The sequence below is a fragment of the Aquarana catesbeiana genome, linkage group LG03, assembly GCF_042186555.1.
Source record: "Aquarana catesbeiana isolate 2022-GZ linkage group LG03, ASM4218655v1, whole genome shotgun sequence".
Taxonomy (NCBI): Eukaryota; Metazoa; Chordata; class Amphibia; order Anura; family Ranidae; genus Aquarana; species Aquarana catesbeiana.
The window spans coordinates 188,052,383-188,074,865 of record NC_133326.1 but is presented as its reverse complement, the minus strand read 5'-3'; the positions used below and the strand labels follow the sequence as shown (position 1 = coordinate 188,074,865).

The following is a 22,483-nucleotide window of genomic DNA, read 5'->3' as shown; positions in this document are numbered from 1 at the left end:
TGGGGGTCCTAGTGGATGATAGGCTCAGCAATGGCATGCAATGCCAAGCTGCTGCTAATAAAGCAAACAGAATATTGGCATGCATTAAAAGGGGGATCAACTGCAGAGATAAAACGATAATTCTCCCGCTCTACAAGACTCTGGTCCGCCCGCACCTGGAGTATGCTGTCCAGTTCTGGGCACCAGTCCTCAGGAGGGACGTACTGGAAATGGAGCGAGTACAAAGAAGTGCAACAAAGCTAATAAAGGGTCTGGAGGATATTAGTTATGAGGAAAGGTTGCGAGCACTGAACTTATTCTCTCTGGAGAAGAGACGCTTGAGAGGGGATATGATTTCAATTTACAAATACTGTACTGGTGACCCCACAATAGGGATAAAACTTTTTCGCAGAAGAGAGTTTAATAAGACTCGTGGCCAGTCATTACAATTAGAAGAAAAGAGGTTTAACCTTAAACTACGTAGAGGGTTCTTTAATGTAAGAGCGGTAGGATGTGGAATTCCCTTCCACAGGCGGTGGTCTCAGCGGGGAGCATTGATAGCTTCAAGAAACTATTAGATAATCACCTGAATGACCGCAATATACAGGGATATGTAATGTAATACTGACACATAATCACACACATAGGGACTTGATGGACTTGTGTCTTTTTTCAACCTCACCTACTATGTAACTATGTAACAGCCTAGAACACCAGGCTTATGGGCTGATTTGCCCTTGGCTATGAAACAGTCCTATGTTGATAAGGGCCTGCATGCTTTTCAGCACTGTGTCCTTAAAAATCAGGATCCTGGTCTAGAGCTCTGTTGGCCAATATGTGGGCCGCCTGGCTCTCATGGCACCATGTGTTGGGCTGGGTTCACCACCAACTGGGCACAAGAGAGGCAGTTGGGTGCTGGGCCACGAAAAGCTTGCTGGGTTCCAGCTCTCAGCACTGAAATAGACTATACTGTGAGGCAGAGTTATCTCCTGGCCTTGGGGAGTGAAAAGACGGCACCGACACACTGTTACTAACCTCCAGTGGGGGTGGGGGGTGTTAATAGCACTGCAACTTAGCATCAATGTAGGATTTATTATTGCGTCAGCTGACCTCATTGCCATGGGTTATTACTGACACCAATTCTGGGGGTTAATGATGCCGTCACTTACACCAATGATGGGAATAATTATTGCGGTCTCTGACACCTGTGTTGGGGGTTAATATTCTTGCGGTCCCTTAGACAAATGCTAGGAGTTATTATTGTGACAGCTAACACCAATGCTGGGGGATTGTTATTGCATCCACTGATAACACTGGGGGTTTTGCTAGTTGCCACAGACACCAACGATAGGGCTCATTGTACACCAACTCTCTCCTTAGGCCCCTTTCACACTTGTGCGACTTGGGACTGCAAAGTTGCATGACAAGTTGTACCCCATGATTTCCAATGAGTACCATTCACATCTGTGCGTCCTCAAGTCGCAGTGACTTCAAACTAGTCCCTGCACTACTTTGGTCTGACTTTGGTGCGACTTGAGGACCTCAAGATTACAAAGGCACAAGTGTGAAAGGAACCTTAGTGTTGTCGTATGCTGCATAAAATGCAACAGCACCAAAAGCTTTGATCAGCTTTTGAATAAGCTGCCTCATTTGATGCAATAGACCCCAACAAAAGTGTACTATTATTGTGCGGCCCTCTGTAAGCGTTGGGGGGAGAACACAAGGCCCCCTATTACTTTAAAGTTGACGACCACTGGTTCACATTTAGTAACATGTTACGTTACACCCATATTCAGAGTTTAATATGTTACTAATACATCAGCCCCGCTCACCCACCTCACCATGGGGGTGTGGGGCTCCGCCCAGCGAGCCGTGTCATTCATTCACAGAGTTCAGTGAATAAGTGAACTTTTTTTTTCCTTAAAAGTCAGCAGCTACAAACACTGTAGCTGCTGACTTTTAATAAGGACATTTACCTGTCCAGGGAGCCCGCGATGTCGGCCCCCCGAGGCCGATCCGTCCATCGAATCGGTTGCCGGCGCCGCCATCCTAATGAAGTGAAACAGGCAGTGGAGCCTTGAGACTTCACTGCCCGTTTCCTACCGCACATGCGCGAGTCGTGCGGCGCTTTGTAAATGGGCGGCTGTCTTCTGGGACACACACATGTCCCAGAAGACAGCGCGCCCCGTTTCCCAGGAGGCAACGCTAGGGATGAAGAGAAGTAACAGCTCCGCGGAGAAGGAAGTGGCAGATTAGGACGACGCCTAGCAACAGGATTGTCACATATTCAGAGTTAGGGGCTCTAGGGGTGTATAGTTCGGAGTGGTGAAAACTAAGCTTTTTGTTCTCTCCAGGTCTTGTAATTACCAAATCACGGTCTGGAGTTTGGCGACTTCTGAGAGATTTGGGTGGGGAGAGGTCTCTAATCCTGTATCTGGGTCTTGCCATGCAGCGGCAGGCTGATGTTACACCTGTTATAGTCTGAACTGTAAATTGGAGCTCCTCTCTCCCAGGGAGTCATGTGGTTGTAAGAGAGAAGCCAGAAGTGTGCATGTCTGCGACAGAACAGACTGTTGGCCAGATCAGCAGAGAGCTGCAAGAAAGAAAGGGCTGACAGAGGTACAGTGTTGGTACATGAACACAGGGATGCTGTGTTAGATGGTCTGAAGGACCATAGCACAAGGCCTGAGCAGTGTTACTGCTAGAGAAAGTCTGGAGGCGAGTGGATAAAAACGAGTGGAACTCCGCTTCTAGGGGTGAACAGCAGTAGGAAAGTTCCATTCAAATGTGAACAGACCACCATGTGGTACTCAAGCCACTTGTTGGTTCATCTCACTGCTCTTTACACTTCATATCTAGAATTCCATCTGTCCTTTATTTCTCTATGCTTCCTTTCTACAGGTGTGAGCTCTTGAAGCACTCTCCCTCTTATCTAAACTGTGAACATATTGAAAATGTGAATTTCTAAATGTAGCGTTATTTATATAAATCTGGCCCTGTTTTTAGTAGCTGAGGCCTACTTTGTTAGGGACTAGTTTAAATCTTTCAAGCTGCTACCTTGGCACATCCTGATGCCCAGGGACAGCACCTTTGACTGGGAAGAGACAAACATTTTGCTATTTTCATCTCTAAAGGGATTTTCCTTTACCACGTGTGTTACTTGTAACAGTAGCAGTGTAACCATAGTATAAAGAATGTTGATATCTCTGCAAGATGTTGATTTTTTTTTTTTTTTTTACACTAGCCTTTTATAACTGGAAATCATTCACATTGTGATGTAAAAGATTAGAAAGATAACGGCCACAAAGGGCAAGATCTATGTGTTTGTTTCTGTCTGTATAATTTTAATCTAATCTGCCTTTTTATCTTTTGTAACCCAATGCCCGGTACACACTGACAGTTTTTTTTTTTCATTCAACCCAGTGGGCTGAACAAAAAAAAACTGAGGAGCTTGCGAGGAGCTCACTGTACTAACTATGCAATGTCATTGGTTGTATGCGCTGATCGGATGTCGGTCGACTGTTGTTTTTCCAGCATGCCCACTCGAGAGAAGCTGGACAAGCTGCTGTACATATGGGCTGATATTCAGCCTGTGTGTACCAGGCTTAAAGTGAAGGCAGAAGGTTTTTTTTATCTTAATGCATTCTATGCATTAGGATAAAAAGCATTCCGTGTGCAGCAACCCCCCTCATACTTGCCTGAGCCCCAGCTCTATCCAGCGCTGTTGTAGTATTGTCTCAGCTGCCTGGTACTCCCCTCCTCATTGACTGAGACAGCAGCACAATGTCATTGGCTCCTGTTGCTGTCAATCAAATTCAGCCAGCCAATGAGGAGAGAAAGGAGACTAGGCCGGGTGCCCCCATAGCAAGCTGCTTGCTGTAGGGGCACTCACAGGGAGGGAGGGGCCAGGAGTGCCAGCGTGGGACCCGAGAAGAGGAAGCTAATCCACTGCACAGTGCAGGTAAGTATAACATGTTTAATATTTTTAACAGAAAAAACAAAACGAGACTTTACAATCACTTTAAGCCTGATACACACTAATGCCGCGTACAGACGATCAGACATTCTGACAACAAAATCCTGGATTTATTTCCGACAGATGTCGGCTCAAACTTGTCTTGCATACACACAGTCGCACAAATGTTGTCGGAAATTCCGATCGCCAAGAACGTGGTGACGTACGACAAGCCGAGAAAAAATTAGGTTCAATAGCCAGCGCGGCTCCACTGCTTGATTCCGAGCATGCATGGAATTGTGTACACACGATCGGAATTTACGACAATAGATTTTGTTGTCGGAAAATTTGAGATTCAGCTCTCAAATTTTTGTTGACGGAAATTCCGACAACAAATGTCCGATGGAGCCAACACACGGTCGGAATTTCCAACAACAAGCTCACATCGAACATTTGTTGTCGGAAATTCCGACCGTGTGTACGCGGCATTACAGTTCTTATTCGTGAACACAAACTGACAGCTCCGGTCGGAGCCGCTGTACTAAGCATGCCACAGGCTGAATGTTGTTTTTGTTTTTTTTTGTTGTCTACCGACATTCGGCCCGTGTACCCAGCTTTAAAGTGGTTGTAAAGGCAGAAGGCTTTTTGATCTTAATGCATTCTAAAATCAAAAAGCAGCAGGTGTCAGAGGACATGTCATCGCTGACGTCCGCCGCTCCATAGGAGTGAATGGAGTGTCCAATCAGGTCCGCCTGAAAAACTGACAGGCGGACTTGATTGGAAAGCTTGTGTGAAAGGGGCCTTAAGCAGTTATGTTTTATTTAGTCTGCCATTTTTTTTTATTAGTCTGTTATCCTCTGTTATAACATTTATGTTTTAAAAGTTTGCAGCATTTGTGTGATCGTTGTTTTGCTGTAATAACAGTAGAACACATTGATGTCTGCAAACCCGACATTTATGGTGGGAACATTGTTTGATATGGGTCATTTATCAAACTGAATTTGGAGCTGTCAGCTGCTCAAAGCAACCAGTCACGTTATCCTTTTCATTTTTGACATTGCACTGAAGGTATAAAAAGTAAAGCTTGTGATTATAAGTTACACAGAAAGCTGTCAGACACTGCGATAAATGAGGTCCAGTATATTTTGCAGTGTTTCTTGCAAGTTCTCATAGTTACTTCTATAGTTCCCATCACTGTTTTCATGGTTGATCCTTGTCCGCCAGGTGCTATTTTCAGCATCTAATTTCATCTGAGTTGGAAGTGCCTTCAATTTTTACAGATCAGTTTGTCATTAATGCAAGAGTGACAGGAGGGACCTTATAACTGCAAATACTTGGCCATAGTTAATAAATCCATTCGGCTCAACCTGTCATCCTATTTACCCACCTCGCAGAGAGCTGTATTATTCGTTCATCATCAAGTACTACGAGTGGCTGACCTCTTAGCGTGTTTCTCTATGTACTTGTCAATCTAAGGTGATATCTGGCTGTGGATTTTGTGTAGTAATGAAGTTCATAGTGTGAAGAACATTTATATCCCAGCTGTACTTTTGCAGTATTATCCACTGTAAATAATTCATACTTTTACAGAGCTTTTATTTGAGGCAGTGCAAGATATACGTGCACAATGATTTAAATAACAGTTCCAGGCAATTTTACAAAATACCTCAATTCACTCTGGAGTAATTACATGACACACTGCTTTCTAGCTGAGAACCATGGTTCGCAGTGGGAGTGGCTGATGTCTGATTTATAAGCTAGGAATGCACCGATACCATTTTGTGTACGAGTACAGATATTATTTTTTTTTTAGTACTCGCAAATACCAATAACTGATACCTACCGCAGCTGTTTTGTTTACACGTCAGCTGTCAGCAATGGTGCAAAGCATTGAAAAGTTATTTACAAATGAAATACTTTATTTATTTTTTTTTTTTGGCGCTATTTTTCAATGTGAAACTTGTAAATATATGTAAAGATGTAAAAATATTAACGAACAAAGCAAACAAAAAAAAAGGTTTCCATAAAAGTTTATAAAATAAAAGTGAACAAAAAAAAAAAATCATGAAAATGATAATTAAATGGAGAAGGAAGTGAATGAAAAGTTAATTAAGGCTGATTAGAGTGAATTGAGGGTTAATAAGGGGATAAACAGAGGCACATTTAATAAAAAAAAAAACACTTTTTTTACTTGACAGGTTGCTTTAAACTGACTTCATCTGCAAATCAAAGTTCATCCCTTTGATCTGTAGATGAATAAACAGAAATATACAAAAAGAAGAAATGTTTCTTTTTATCTTTCTGTTTCAGAGGCTGAGCCTGTTGATAAACATTGCCCGGGTACTTTTTTTTTTTTGATATCTGACTGCTGCAGGCATTATTCAGATATCATCTTTTACAGCCAGCGATTCTGTGCACGGTAAGAACAACCATAGCACCAGTTTGGCCTGTTGATCGTTTTTACAGGTGGCGGGAGGGGACATCCCCCCCCCACCGCCCTCCGGTGCTTCTCCAGGCTCGCCCGTACGTTCAGTGAACCGAAGAAAGAATCGATCGCCGCCGAGTGTTAATTGTAGAGATTTCCGGTGACCATATGGTCCCCAGTCATCTCTGACTTTTGGAATCCCGGGCGTGACGTTATGACGTCACGTCCAGCCGGTGGAAGTAAACAAAGCCGGAAACTCGGCTGGAAAGAAAGATCATTCTTGTTTTTTGTTTTTTTTTTTTTATCTTAATCTTTCCAGCCTGGAGGAGAGATCTCTAAGACCCCACATCTGTCCATAAAGACGACTCTTTCCATAAAGAGGACTTGTCACGCACCATTCCTATTACAAGGGATGTTTACATTCTTTGTAATAGTAATAAAAGTGATAAAAAAAATAATTTAAAGAGTAAAGAGTGTAAGTATAAAAAAATTCAAGTAAATTAAACAAAAACCCCCCAAAAAAACATTTAAAGCGCCCCCGTCCCCATGTTCTTGCACACAGAAGCAAACACGCGTAAGTCGCGCCTGCATATGTAAACGGAGTTCAAATCACACGTGAGGTATTGCCGTATGCATTAGAGCGAGAGACCTCTAGCACTAGACCTCCTCTGTAACTCTAAACTAGTAACCCATAAAAAAAATTTAAAGCTTCGCTTATGGAGATTTTTAAGTACCAAAGTTTGGCGCCATTCCACAAGTGTGCGCAATTTTAAAGTGTGACATGTTAGGTATCCATTTACTCCGAGTAACATCATCTTTCACAGTATACAAAAAAATTGGGCTAACTTTACTGTTTAGTTATTTTTTTAATTCATGAAACTTTTTTTTCAAAAATAAAAAACGTGTTTGAAAAATTGTTGTGCAAATACCATATAACATAAAAAGTTGCAATGACCGCCATTTTATTCCTTAGGGTCTCGTTAATATACCATTCTATTTGTCAATAATCATCGCATAAAAGCTGATGTGATGGTCAGATCAGATGTCTATCATTATACCATTTAGCACAGTCATTCTGTAGTCTGGGAAATCTCCTAATACATTTTTAAGTGTGAACTGAATTCATTCCTAGTAAACAGTTGAAGGCATTACACTTTGTCAATTTGAACATGCTGTAAAAATTGCATGCTATATTTTAAATGAATAATAAAAAATTAATCTTACAAGATAATCAGTAGATAGAGAATGGTATTGGTAGTAGATTGGGGTTTTAAATTTGAATTTCTAGAAGTTTGAACCCATAATTAACGCATGCCAAACAAAGTAACACATTCATTGTACAACAGACAATCTAGGGCGGTGGTTGTCAACTTGCAAAGTGTGGAGGCCTCAACTGTGGCCCCTGACACCTCCCAAGGGCCACGAGTAATAAGTATTTGACAGAATAATATAAGAGACTTCAGACATACTAGAGGAGATGATCAGAGACTGCAGACATGCAACAGGGATGGTTGGAGACACACTACAGAAGACAGAGACCGGAGATAACTGTTATTATAGCCTCTTTACAAACGAATGATTCCATTACCATCGAAGGGCTGTGTGTGGCCCTCAGGCTGCCAGTTAGGCACCAGGACTCAAAACTATCTGCTCCTACCATTGCATAAATACTTATACGAATACGGGCAATCGGTATTTGCATATGACTAGGTAGCCCTGCTCCACCCCCTATTTGATGGTGCAGGATAGGTAGAGGGGAGGCATTGTTTTTAAGAGTAGTTTAGTATTGGGCTTCACTACCACTTTAATGAGGATCTTCGACTGCCTCTCCCCCTGCTTACTGGGTGGTCCAGGTGGCACATTTCTGATACCCACCCATAGGATCTGGCATTGTCTCTGTGGGATCCTCTTGTACTCCGCCACCTCTCAGTCCCACGCTGCCAGCATACCTTCTGATTATGCTAGATCCCAGGAGTCAAAAGGAGGACTTTGCAGGACATTTGCCTAGGCAAATTAAAGTCAAAGAGGCAGGCCCAAACTTTATTAATGGATAAAAAAAAAATCCCTTTTCCAGCAGTGGAAGGGAGAGGATAGTGAAAAGGAGGGAGGTCTTCCGTGAGGGTGAAGATCCACTTTAAAGTAAATTTAAAGGCAACATGTGTTTTTTTGTTTTGGTTGGAAGGGAGAGGGATTAGAACACAGCCTTTTATTGCTGTCTGTGCTCCTGTTAAGGAGAGTCACCACCTTTATTTGTCCTGTTTACCATTATCAAGATTGAAAATAAAAGAAAATCCCAAATTTTAAGTTGTCACCAGAACTGGAATACAGGGCAGATCTTCAAATGAGGACACTAGCTCTAATGACTCTGATAAAAGCCAGGGATTTCCCTCATTTTGGATGGATTTCCCCTCAATTTCTGGTTTTGCTTTGGGACAGGAGGTGAAGGGAAATCTCCCCAATGGGACAAATATGACAAAAAAATAAATATTTTATAGGGTTTATAACTATCCCTTACTTTATGTAAAATGAAAAAAAAAAAGGTTTTACCTTTAGCTCTACCTTAAGGCCCCTTTCACACTTATAGGACTTGTCCCACGTTTTTGTACTGCAAAATCGTATGACAAGTCATTCTCCATGATTTTCAATGACTACCATTCATATTGGCACGACTTTAAGTTGTGCCGACTTCAAAGTAGTCCCTGCACTACTTTGGTCCAACTTCCATACGATTTGTACTCCATAGACCTCAATGTTAAACCCTCAAGTAGCATGCAAATCGTACCTGAATAATATAGACACGATTTCAGCACTACTTTGTAAGCACAAGCTGATAATGGTTAATGCTAAGTTGTGGCAAAGTCGTACAAAGTAGTACTGCTCCCAAATCGAGGTAAAATCGCTGCAAAATTGCGGTAAAATCACGGCAAAATCGCAGCAAAGTATCGGCCACAAAATCGCGTTAAAATCGCGCAACTTTGAAGTCGTATAAGTGTGAAAGGGGCCTAAGAGAGCAGACAGGAGGCCGGCTTATGATATAGAGACTGCAGAATTGCATGTATTGAAAAGTATTACCAACCTTCATAATAGTCATGTAGTTATCAATGGTGGCTGGAGTACAAGAATACCTACATCATTTTACAAAATAGCTCTATGTGGATTTCACCTGTGAATTAACCTGTTTGACTGGGGTAGACCTGTGAACCACATTATAAAATTGTATTATCCTTTTACAGAAAGAAGACACGGTTCAATGTGCAAACCTTCCCCATCTCCGACTTCTCCTCCTTCCAACTCCAACAGAGCATCACACGTACAGATGAAACCGAAAACCTGTATCAGCAGCCATAACCCTGTCAGCAGTAACTCAAAGCCATTCAAAGCGCCCAAAGACAATCTACTTACCTCCAACAACAAACAACACACAGTGTTCTCTTCTAAAGTGTCAAGAGATAAACCATGGTGAGTATAAAAGAGAACACCAGTAATTAGGTATAGTTCATTATATATGCTTTGTTTCTAGTTGCCCAGTATTTTTCTAATTCAGATTACTGGTTGTTATAATTTGTGCGGTTTTAGTAGGTTATGTCACTCCAGAAAGAATTACTTGTGCTATCTGTGCTTGCTAAAACCTTTAGGCAGACCATAGACACCAGGGAACTGTCACACATACAAGCACAAAGCAACCATCTTGCAATGTCTTTTGAACAGTGTCATGCATAAACAAATGCTTGGGTCGCAAATTAATTTGCAGTATACATGCTACAGACAGTCTTGGCACCAACAAAGGCTGGGGGGGAGGGCATCAAACAAACCACCTCACCCCTGGCGGATGCAGAGCCAATGACGGCGGCCAACTTCCGGATCTCCCTGTAAATCTTCTCCGCCGCCGGTACTGGCCAATACAGTCGCTTCTCCTCTTGGCCAATCGCACTCCTCCCGCTTTCTGATTGGGCGGGAGGAGAAGCAGGAAGACAATAGCAAATATTAATTTGCTATTGTCACACAAGTGGGTGGGCTCGGGGGGTAGTGCTCTGCCCCCCGAGCCCACCCTTTTTTGAAGAAAATTAGAGCCTCAGGCTCTAATCATGTGCTTCAAAAATAAAAACCCCCATTGGAATCCATGCGTCCAGCGCCCCGCATGTAGATTAGGGGCCAGGCGCATGGATTAGGGGGGCGCCCCCCTGCTCTTCTCATAGAGTTTTTCGATAGATTGCAAAATCACAGTAAAGTTATGGGAAAAATACAAGATTCTGCCAAAACAAAAGGGCAGAGCACATCTGATTGCGTGCAGTAAGAAATAATCTTACAAAATGCAAAGAACTTAACAAAATATCAGGAGTTCCAAGAATTTAGTCCTGATCCCAGACTTAAAGAGGAAGTAAACTTCCCTGGATTGTTTGTACCTATTGGTAAGCCTATATTAAGGCTTACCAATAGGTACTGTAAATTTCTCCTAAACCGTTTGAGATATATATACTGCGTATGCCCCTGATGACGTCATCGGCGCATGCGCTCTGAATGAACAGCTGTCTGGCAGTGTTTATTACTTCCTCTTTAATCCTCTCAGTGAAGGTAAAGAGAAGAGCTGGGGAATGCAAACCGTTTCGGTTTAGAACTTTCTAGGCTTACGCAGTACTGTGCCTCCTATGCGTTTTGGGCCACCTGCACTTTCAACAGTCAGATGCAGGGGCAGATACCCCAAAATGCAGTGCACCCAGGGTTAGAGTTCCTCTGTTTGCAGTCCTCTTAAGGGACATCCAGCAAGCCACATTCTGGAGTTCCTAAAACCACTGGTGTTGAGCAGTTTACATTCATTAGCAGTCATTTGCTGGCTTTGAGAGGATTGTCTGGTGTTGGAAGGACCTATGACTGGGAATATGCTTATGTGTCCTTGTACCCACATGTTTGTAATTTGCATTTTATTATAATTTTATATGGTATCTGTTAAAAGTGAATTTCTTCATGATCAACTGTGCTGTACTTTTTCATTTTTGTAGTACATACCTTTCTCTTCCTTCAGACCGGTACAGTGCTACAATACAGTAATAACACAAACATTTGTCAGATCTAGTCCCCGGCGAGTGCATTCCTTTTTTCTTGCAGTTTCCACATATAAGATCCACCAATGTATGGATTGAATTTCCATCCACTAAAACTCTATATATAGATATTTTGATTGCAGTAGGTTGACACATTTTACAGATGCCCATTTCTGCTCACCCACAATTACTGTTGATCTATGGATTGGTACCTAGTTTTTTTTAATTATTACTACTTTCAATTCAGTTAACCAAAAAATAGAGGTCCATTCCCATTATTAGTTTTCAATACCCAAGAAATTGTAAGCTGTAGACATTGGAATCCAGCTAAGGCAATGGAGGTAGATTACAAAATTAATATTTGAATGTGTTAATTATAAAATGTTTTTAATTTTACTTGGATTTTTCAAATGCCAGGTATGTAGTGATGGGTTTAGAGCTGTTGTATAACTTTTATTACCAGCTGAACATGTAAAAGGTAAAATATAGGGGGTTGTCTGTCCATATATTCATGCTTGCTAGGATTTTGTTGATGACAAGTTGACTGCGCTAGTGAGTATTTTAATATATTCTCCACATTGCAGTAGAATTAATGTGATATGACGTATGATTTGGATTCCTGATAGAATTTGCTCTTTTATTTTGGACTTCTTGTCTAACTCAGTATTTGTAGTAGCCGAGTCCTTATCATCCTTTCAGTTCAAGAGAAGTGACTTTCTTGATGACTAATTACCCACTATCCGCAAGGAGCACTCTTCACAAAAGTGGAAAATGAACTGTGCATAAAGAGAGCTGACTTCCAGATTATAAAATTAAAACGAAAAGATGAATAAAGCTTTGCAGTCTGCTGCAAAAAGTGGTCACAAGGATTTGCATGATAAAGATACAAGGGTCAATGGATGCCTTTTCCAAAGCTTCTACAAGAGGCAGGCTTACAGATAGCCACTTGGCGAACATTTGACACTAAACCATAGTTGACCCTCATGCAAAATAAACTATTACTGAGGAATTATGGAGACATTCATTGCTGACTGCTCCACCTAAAAAATCTAGTTCCCTAGATATTAGGATGATCCTCTGTTTAAATAGTTTGTTATTGACCCATAGTAAGTATGCAGATAAAGAGTCCTGATTTCACATACTTCCCCGTTCTGCATGTACACTATATTACCAAAGGTATTGGGATGCCTGCCTTTACACACACATGAACTTTAATGGCATCCCAGTCTTAGTTCGTAGGGTTCAATACTGAGTTGGCCCACACTTTGCAGCTATAACAGCTTCAACTCTTCTGGGAAGGCTGTCCACAAGGTTTAGGAGTGTGTCTATGGGAATGTTTGACCATTCTTCCACAAGCACATTTGTGAGGTCAGACACTGATGTTGGATGAGAAGGCCTGGCTCGCAGTCTCCACTCTAATTCATCCCAAAGGTGTTCTATCGGGTTTAGGTCATGACTCTGCAGGCCAGTCAAGTTCTTCCACCCTAAACTCACTCATCCATGTCTTTATGGACCTTGCTTTGTGCACTGGTGCGCAGTCATGTTGGAACAGAAAGGGGCCATCCCCAAACTGTTCCCACAAAGTTGGGAGCATGAAATTGTCAAAAATGTCTTGGTATGCTGACTTTTTAAGCGTTCCCTTCAATGGAACTAAGGGGCCAAGCCCAACCCCTGATAACCCCACATCATAATTGCCCCCCCCCCCCGACACCCCACCAAATGATTTGGACCAGTGTGCAAAGCAACGTCCATAAGGACCTGGATGAGCGAGGTTGGGGTGGAGGAACTTGACTTGCCTGCACAGAGTCCTGACCTCAACCCAAAAGAACACCTTTGGGATGAATTAGAGCGGAGACTGCGAGCCAGGCCTTCTCGTCCAACATCAGTGCCTAACCTCACAAATGTGCTTCTGGAAGAATGGTTAAACATTCCCATAGACACACTGCTAAACCTTGTGGACAGCCTTCCCAGAGGAGTTTAAGCTGTTATAGCTGCAAAGAGTGGGCCAACTCAATATTGAACCTTACAGACTAAGACTGGGATGCCATTAAAGTTCATGTAAAGGCAGGCGTCCCAATACTTTTGACAATATAGTGTATGTTTCAGGTCAGTAGCACAGAAAGGTTTGAAGCTAAAGACTGTAGGTAACTATCATTTTCAGAAAGAGGTTAACAATGGCATCCTACATATTTCTTCATTACAGGTCTGTTTTTCTGGGAAAATGGAGTGTTCGTATGTATATTATACAGTTTTCTTTTTAAAACTTCCCCTCAGTTGCAGTTGCAAAACAGACTTCAGTTGGGTGTCCTTTCCTAAGGCATCATGCATATCCCCAGTGCCTGTTTCCCATGTAAATGTTGTAGTCTACTTGATGCACAGTGGTGGTTCCCCTACTGAAATTTTTTCCTACATTAGGCAAAGGAATCGCCCGTGTAAAAATCTAGTCTCTTCCTTTCGGCATTGTTTAATCTATGTTTATCTGTTTGGTCTTGATGTGGTTGCTCAGATACATGTAAACCCAATTTGTCAATAAGGGAATTGGCACTTCCTACTGTACCAGATCATATTACCGTATGTTTAGAAGAGCCTAACATTAGATGGATTACCTAATCATGCCGGTAATGGGTACTGCCTGCTCCAAATTCCTTGTAACAACAAATAGTTGTATTGGCTTTGTAGAGGACAGGGATGTGGTGTGAAGTGTGATATCCCATAACAAGCAATCAACCTTCAGATTCCTGAACATAACAGTAAAATAATGGTACCGCTCGCACACCAAGTCCTTTAACTGAACAGATCTGGTGTTTGTTTCTTTTTCATACATCATGGGACACAGAGTTAGGCCAATATTCATTACCTACTGGGTTATACTTCATCTCCAGGTGAATGGACACTGGTAGACCAAAGGTCTTTAGACAGGAAGTAATCTCCTATATCGGGGATATGCAATTAGCGGACCTCCAGCTGTTGCAGAACTACAAGTCCCATGAGGCATAGCAAGACTCTGACAGCCACATCATGACACCCAGAGGCAGAGGGACTTGTAGCTTTGCAATAGCTGGAGGTCCGCTAATTGCATATCCCTGCCCTGTATAATCCCTCCCATTCAGGAAGTACTTCAGTTTTTTACCAGTGTCTGCAAGGTGGATGGCACAGTTGTTTGAGCTCTCTGAGCTCCAGGTCCCACAAACGGTTCTTAAATGAATCAAGGGATTGACCGATCTGATCCATTTGAGGCATTGACCGATCTGATCCATTTGAGGCTTTATATGCTTGGATAAATGGTACCCGAGCCTCGCAAAGAAGACTCAAGATCCTGCAAGGTTTTGCCTGCAATGCTGCCTCCGGGCGCTGGACCCTGCGAAGTGGAATCCTGGACACCACAGCGCTATGGCATTCCTGCAGGGTGCTGTACAGGTCCAAGGGAGTGGACCCTAAATATGAAAAGGGTCCCCAGTCCCTGAAGGTCCTTGAAGTGACAGGAACCCGTCATGAAGGGTGAAGATTGGGTTCTTAGTTTCTAAGCTGCCCTGCACCTGGATGGGTAAGTAAAACCCCTTTATTTAATATCCTGGGGTGTCCCAGTGATTGTAACAATCAGTGAAGCTAGCTAGAGGCTGGACACCTGTGTGCGGTGACCATACGGGGAGTTTTTGGGCTAGCTGTGGGTGTTTGCAGAGTAGTGGTGCAACAGATCGTCACCGATCTGTGATCCGAATGGGTCAACCTGTTCGGATCGGCACACAACGCGATCCGTGGAGCGTTCCGCTGCCTCAGCCTAGCTCCGGAGTGGCGGCCGTCTTGGTACACCCGGCGGCGGCGGTGAGCTGCGCACTGACGTCATCACCCCTCTGGTCGTTGTAACGACATATTCGGCGACCCATCGCAGTTTGCTGCGGAAGTGACGTCCCGTCGCCTCCATCTTGCTACACCCCACACTCGTCCACAGTAAGGATACACTAAGAAGGGGGAAAGCGGACATGTTGTTACACCCACCGGAGTTTTGCATTTTACATGTATTTATAACAGTAAAGTCAGTTTATATAGTGAAATACAGGACTTACAACTCCGTCTGACTACTTAGATCTTGAATTTTAAAAGCAGCGTCAGCCCTGCTCATCTCACAGGTTTGCTAATCTGACAGAAGTTCTCTGCTTTTAAAATTCAACATCTAAGCAGTCAGAGTTCTAAGTACTGGAGATTGTGGATATTACAGTGGGGGAGATGACGTGGATATTACAGTGGGGGAGATGACGTGGATATTACAGCAGTGGGGGAGATTTTTTTGCTGATCTGAAAAATGATCTGATCCGTGACTCTGATCCGAGGAACGATCCGTGAGTTTTTTGATCCGTTGAACCTCTATTGCAGAGTGTACCTTTTTTTTGCTTGTGTCTGGCTGTTTTTTAGCTGTATGATGGGGCACGACGGTGCGCCATTTCGTCTTGGTTCGCCATGGTGCACGTGCGTTCGCAAGAGCTCAGCAGTTTGTTTGATGACCATGGTACACGTGGCTTCGCCGTAGCCTTTATCTGGGCGCACAAAGATTTGTGTCATACACAAATACAGCCATGTCCGTTCGCCAGGACTGCGAATATGCAGATGCACGCACAGAACGCTCCGGCGCACAGCCAGCTTATTTAAGCTGTATATGCCAAGCATGCGGGGCTTCCAGAAGGCAGCTGTGGAACACAGAGCAGGCTCCGAACCAGGCGTTTGCAGCGGTTCATTTCTCCTTACCCGGGTCACGTGAGTCACCAGGTGTTGCTTGGCAGGCTAAAGGTGCTTAGCAGATTGTTGCATAGGGGCTTGGTGAGCCCTATTAAAGGGTCTACCTTCTGAGGTGTGTTAATACTACACCCAGGTACTTCCTTTTTGTGGCTAGTAAATGTCTTCAACAAAGAGGAGCCAGAGTAACATTACAGGCCTATGTCATCACTAGATCCTGATGAACCGAATGGTATCCCTAGTGTTGTATCCCCTGAAGGACCAGAGGCTTCCGGGCAATCTGAGCCGCTGCGCCTATCTGGGGGAGTCGTGATGTCAGCAGACTCCCCGCCCACATCACTCTCCTTGTCAACATGAATTTTCTCCTGTGTATTTCTTACACTGAACTTGTGCTATGCTCACTAACATCCAGTCAAAACCCAGAAAAGTCACCACATGACTTCAGCATGCCCAATCATGCTGAGGTGTGGAGCAGCCAATCCTGGGAGAGCTGGAGAAAAAAGGGGGAGGGGATGAGAATTACACATAATGCCCCTCTAAGGCTCCTGCATGAGATATGTAAATCACCTGTCACTCACAGTAGGGGGGAAGAACTGACTGGTATTTCTCTGTCAGTTTTTATCTCACTGAAAAAAGATAAGAGGATTGCTCAGAGCTGGATAAACTCTTCGTGGCAAGACTGGGCACAGATGATATGAAATCCTATACTGTACAAGTTACAAGCCTAAATTAAAAAATAAAATTTCGGGTTTACATCCACTTTAAGAACTGGTCAGCCGAGCTTCCTTGTAAGAAGTTATTGGCAGGTTTCCCCTTTCATGGGGAACAATTATTTGGTGATCATTTGGACAAATATATCCAAAAGATTTCCGAAGGGAATTGTTCTCTACTTCCTGTGAAGAAAAGCACCAGGCATCCCTAGTTTAAAACCTCAGGGACTGCTTCCTCAAATGTCTCAGCGCCAAGGCAGTTCTGCCACCAGCAGGGCGCTAGGGCCAGGGGCAAGCCGCAAGTCCAAAATTCTTCTAAACCCAGCACCAAGCCCTCCTTTTGAGGGGACGCCCCCACTCCATTGGGTGGGGGGAAGGCTTCTGCACTTTGCGGACATTTGGAGAACAATAGTTCAGGACGAGTGGGTCACCTCAACTATATCCCGTGGTTACAAGCTGGAGTTGCGGGGGGTTCCCCCTTAGAGGTTTTTAAGATCCAGCGTTCCCTCTGATCCTCCAAAAATAGGCTTATTGCTTCAGGCACTACATCATTTAGTGCATCAAGGAGTGATTGTACCTGAAAGAGGAGCAGGGTTTTACTCAAATTTATTTATGGTTCAAAAACCAAATAGGGACACAAGGCCCATTTTGGACCTAAGATCCCTGAAGATGTACCTGAAAGAGACGCAGGGTTTTACTCAAATTTATTTATGGTTCAAAAACCAAACAGGGACACAAGGCCCATTTTGGACCTAAGATCCCTGAACCAGTGTCTACTGATCCAGTCCTTTCGGATGGAGTCTGTTCATTCAGTAGTACCCTTACTCCAGATAGGAGACTTTCTAGCCTCCATCGATATAAAGGATGCGTATTTACACATACCTATCTTTCAGCCTCATCAGAGGTTCCTGCGATTTGCAGTAGAGGAACGTTATTTTCAGTTTGTGGCTCTACCCTTCGGGCTTGCTACAGCTCCCCGGGTGTTCACAAAGATCCTAGCACCAGCACTGGGTCTTTTAAGGGCCCAAGGGATCCTGGTGCTTAGGTACCTGGACGACTTCCTGCACAGAGATCACTCACTATAGGCTCTAGAACAGAGCATAACCTGAACAGTGCGGTATTTGGAAAGCTTAGGCTGTATAGTACCGAAAAGTCAACCTTGAGACCAGCTCAATGTCTAAAGTATTTGGGCCTGAACCTAGATACAGTCCATGCAAGAGTATTCTTGCCACCCACAAGGATCTGTGCCCTGAAGGATCAGGTGTGTCAGATAAAGGGCACCAGACGACCCTCCATTCGGCTCTGTATGAGTCTTCTAGGGAGAATAGTATCCTCCTTCGAGGCGGTGCCCTATGCCCAGTTCTATTCTGGGCCTCTACAACAAGGCATCTTGTTGGCTTGGAACAAGAGAGGACAAGCCCTGGATTATCCAATGTTCTTATCTCCTCGGGCACGCTTAAGCCTAAACTGGTGGTTGTAGGATCAGAACCTGCGAAAGGGAAGGTTCTTCCTCCCGGTAACTTGGAGAGTACTGACTACAGATGCCAGTCTCTCAGGCTGGGGAGCGACCCTAGAAGGGCTCACAGCTCAGGGGAAATGGTCAAGGACAGAACAGATTCTGCCCATCAACGTCCAGGAATTACGGGCAGTACGTCTAGCCCTACGGTCCTGGACGGCAGAGCTTCGGACTGCCCTTTCGGGGTTCAGTCTAGCAATGCCACTGCAGTGGCCTATATAAACCACCAAGGCGGTACCAGGAGTCATTAAGCTCTGAAGGAGGTGAACCACATACTAGCTTGGGCAGAGGGACATGTGCCGATTCTATCAGCAGTCCCTATCCCGGGAGTAGAGAACTGGAAGGCAGATTATCTAGGAAAATTGCCAATGTTATGGATGGTCGACTTACTGGCATCCAGGTTCAATAACAAGCTACAGCAGTTTGTACAGCAGTTTGTGTCCCGAACGAGATCCTCTGGAAATTGGAGCGGATGCTCTGGTAGTTCCATGGAGCCAGTACTCCCTGGTTTATGCTTTCCCTCCAATCCCTCTCCTTTCACATTTGTTGCGCAGGATTCAGAGAGAAGGGAGTTCCAGTCATTCTGGTGGCACCAGCCTGGCCCAGAAGGCCCTGGTACCCGGAGATTGTGAGACTGACAATAGATGGGCCATGGACACTTCTACGTCGCCCCAATCTACTGTCTCAAGGTCCTATATTCCACCCCAATTTACAGTCTCTAAATTTGACAGCATGGCTATTGAAGCCGTGGCATCTCAGGACCAGTGGTGTCTACCCTAGTGAATGCTAGAAAAGCTGTCACTAGGAAGATGTATCATAAGGTCTGGAAGACTTATATTGCTTGGTATGAAGCCAAAAAATGTCATCCTCGGAAATACGTGATTGGGAGAATTCTCTCTTTTCTACAGTCAGCTGTGGAAATCAAATTGACTTTAAGTACAATTAGAGGTCAAGTTTCGGCCCTATCAGTATTCTTCCAAAGGCCTTTAGCCTCTCATTCACTGATCTGAACCTTTATTATGAGTTGCGCAACTTGCTTGCTTCCCCCCATTAGGTCACCTATGTGTCCTTGAGACTTGAACTTGGTGCTGTCTGTGTTACAGAAACAACCATTTGAGCCCATCAAGGAAATTCCATTAGACTTGCTGTGACACAAGCTAGCCTTCCTGATGGCCATCACCTCGGCTAGAAGGGTGTCGGAGTTGGCAGCCCTTTCGTGCAGGGAACCATACTTGATCCTTCACCATGACAGGGTCGTGTTACGATCTGCTCCATCCTTTTTGCCAAAAGTGGTGTCGGCCTTTCATTTAAATCAGAACATTATTTTTCCTTCTTTTTTTTTTTTCAGCCTCGTTCGGCGGAGGAGAGACGACTGCATTCTTTGGACGTTGTCTGGGCAGTCAAGGTCTATTTGTCTAGATCTGCGGAGATCCGAGGATCAGGCTCCTTTTTTGTTTTACCAAAAGGATCCAAGAAGGGGCAGGCAGCTTCCAAAGCTTCCATTGCCAATTGTGTCCGTCAATTGGTCATTCGGGCCTATGGTATAAAACGTAAAGCTCCTCCCTTTTAGGGCGAGAGCTCATTCTACCAGGGGTGTAGGAACGTCCTGGGCTTTTCGCCATCAGGTATCTGTGGCTCAGATTTATAAGGCTGCTACCTGGTCTTCAGTGCATACGTTCACAAAATGTTATGAAGTGGATGTTCGAGCAGCCGAGGACTCGGCTTTCAGCTGGAGTGTACTGCGGGCTGCCGTATAAGGTCTGATGGCTATTGCTTGGCAGGGTGTCTCCCTCCCCTCAAAGCTATTGCTCTGGGATATCCCAGTAGGTAATGAATATTAGCCTAACTCTGTGTCCCATGATGTATGAAAAAGAAAATAGGATTTTTTCCTCATACTTACCTGGAAAATCCTTTTCTTTGAGTACATCATGGTACACAGGTCCCTCACCTCTTTTTGAGGATTCAGTGCTTGCTACAAAACTGAAGTACTTCTTGTATGGGAGGGGTTATATAGGGGATCACTTCCTGTCTAAAGACCTTTGGTCTACCAGTGTCCATTCACCTGGAGATGAAGTATAACCCAGCAGATAAAGAATATTAGCCTAACTCTGTGTCCCATGATGTACTCAAAGAAAATGATTTTACAGATAAGTATGACGAAAAAATCCTATTTTCCAGTATGTTATTTATCACGTTTAATAGTGATGATATATTGTATAATGCTTCACAGAATACACAGATTCTTTGTTCTTCATTTTTCTACCAGTCCAAGCGGCCATTCATGAAAAATCTTTTTTAGTTCAGCCCGCAGGGTGGGCTGAATGGAAAAAAAAAACACTAACCATTTCTCCATCTACACGATCAATTGCGGGTGAACTAATCTCTCACTTGCTGTCAGAATACCCCAAAATTTCCAGCAGGCTCCTTTGACAAAAGTTAATTGACTGATCAACTTGTGCCAAAAGGAACAGGGATGGCAGGGTCACCCACTGAGTGAACGTTGGTTTCCTTAAGAGTGGTCTAAAATTTGCACAGTATATACAATAGCAATTTTAAAGAAAGCCTTTTAAATGAATTGAGAGAGAAACCCAGAGAACCAGAAGGAAACCCACATAGATGCAAGAAGAATGTAAACATAGTGTCACTAAAGTATTACTAAACCCAGGACCATGCATTCGCTATAGCCGGTCTCCCACAGTACACAGAACATGGAAATGCAATTATTTTAGTAAACATAAACTGCTAAATACCTTTTCTCATCAGAAGTATTTAGCAGTCTTGTGACTTATATCAGTGTCTGGTTAAAGCTTGTACCAGGAGTTTTCATTCTACTCTGTACTATGTGTCTGTAGGACCCCCAACCCTCTGTTTGGACAGTGCCGATTAGTCCTGTGCAGATCACATGCACTCTCCCAAGAAAAAAAATTCTCTAGCAATACACACCAAACTGAGCATGTGCAGAGTGACTCCAAAGGCTCTGTCTTATCAGGAGATGGATTTGGGACAGTAAAACAAGGCGAGGATCAGAGAAGACAGGATCAAACAGCCTTTTTACACAATGTGCAGGATTAAACCCTTAGATTCCACAGTGAGTATAACCAACATGCTTTACTAAACCCAAACAGACTGATTTTTCTGTTTGGGTTTAGTGAAACTTTAAAGTCACATTATTTTTATTTTTTGGCTAGAGTGGTGAAGGATTAGAACTCAGTTTTTTTGCTGTCTGTGCCTCCAATTCATCCTCTCTATATGTCCTGTTTACTATTATCAAAAGTGAAAGAAAATCCCAAATTTTGGGTTGGCATCATAACAGGAATAGAGGAGAAATCTTCCAATGGTGATATCCTCAATTTGGAGGGATTTCCTGTCACATCCTGTTTTGGCTACAGGACACAAAGTGAAATCTCCACAATGAGATACAGATGGGCAAGAAAAAAAAAACATGACAGGGGTTATAACCCTCCCTTACTCTATCCAAAATGGAAAAAAAAAGTTTTGCCTTTAGTGACATTTTAGTCATGTTCTAGAATTCAAACGCAGGTCTGAGAGCAGCATGAAAAGAGTGTTGCTTGTCAAAACTACATGTTCACTGATACCTAGGCAAGCATGAGCTTGTATTTCACATATCCCTAGGCATCTTTGTTGTAAGCACTGATCTCATCAACTGAAGCTCCTTCACAGCCCTTGAAAAAATAATGATCCACCATACTCTTAAAGGGGTGTTAAAGGATAAGTTCACTTTTCCAAAAAAAATAATAAATGCACATAATGTTGCAGTGGATCAGGGGTCAGGCTTCTGTAGGGCTTGTAGCTTCATATGGGCTGTCAGTTTGAAAGCTGCAGGGCTCGTGAATGAACCACAAGAGCGCTTGTTGGCTTCTTCAAGACCCAATAGGGAGAGGGTAGTGGCACTATAATAAATTGTAAAGACTAGCATGTACAGTGGGAACGGAAAGTATTCAGACCCCCTTACATTTTTCACTCTTTGTTATTTTGCAGCCATTTGCTCTAATCATTTAAGTTCAAATTGTTGACATTTTTGCAGGTTTATTAAAAAAGAAAAACTGAAATATCACATGGTCCTAAGTATTCAGACCCTTTGCTCAGTATTTAGTAGAAGCACCCTTTTGA

The 22,483-nt window shown here is 43.4% G+C and overlaps 1 protein-coding gene across 5 annotated transcripts in view; it reads left to right on the top strand.

Annotated features, from left to right (window-relative positions):
• ATXN7L1 (ataxin 7 like 1) overlaps positions 1 to 22,483 on the top strand; it is a 208,627-nt gene that overhangs the window by 111,463 nt on the left and 74,681 nt on the right. For all 5 annotated transcript variants that reach the window (XR_012242831.1, XM_073619654.1, XM_073619651.1 and 2 more), the window contains one exon: positions 9,593 to 9,818. Coding sequence is in view for 4 of the 5 variants with exons in the window: in XM_073619654.1 (XP_073475755.1) it covers positions 9,593 to 9,818 (226 nt within the window). In the remaining variant the exon portion in view is untranslated. The remainder of the gene's footprint in view (positions 1 to 9,592; positions 9,819 to 22,483) is intronic.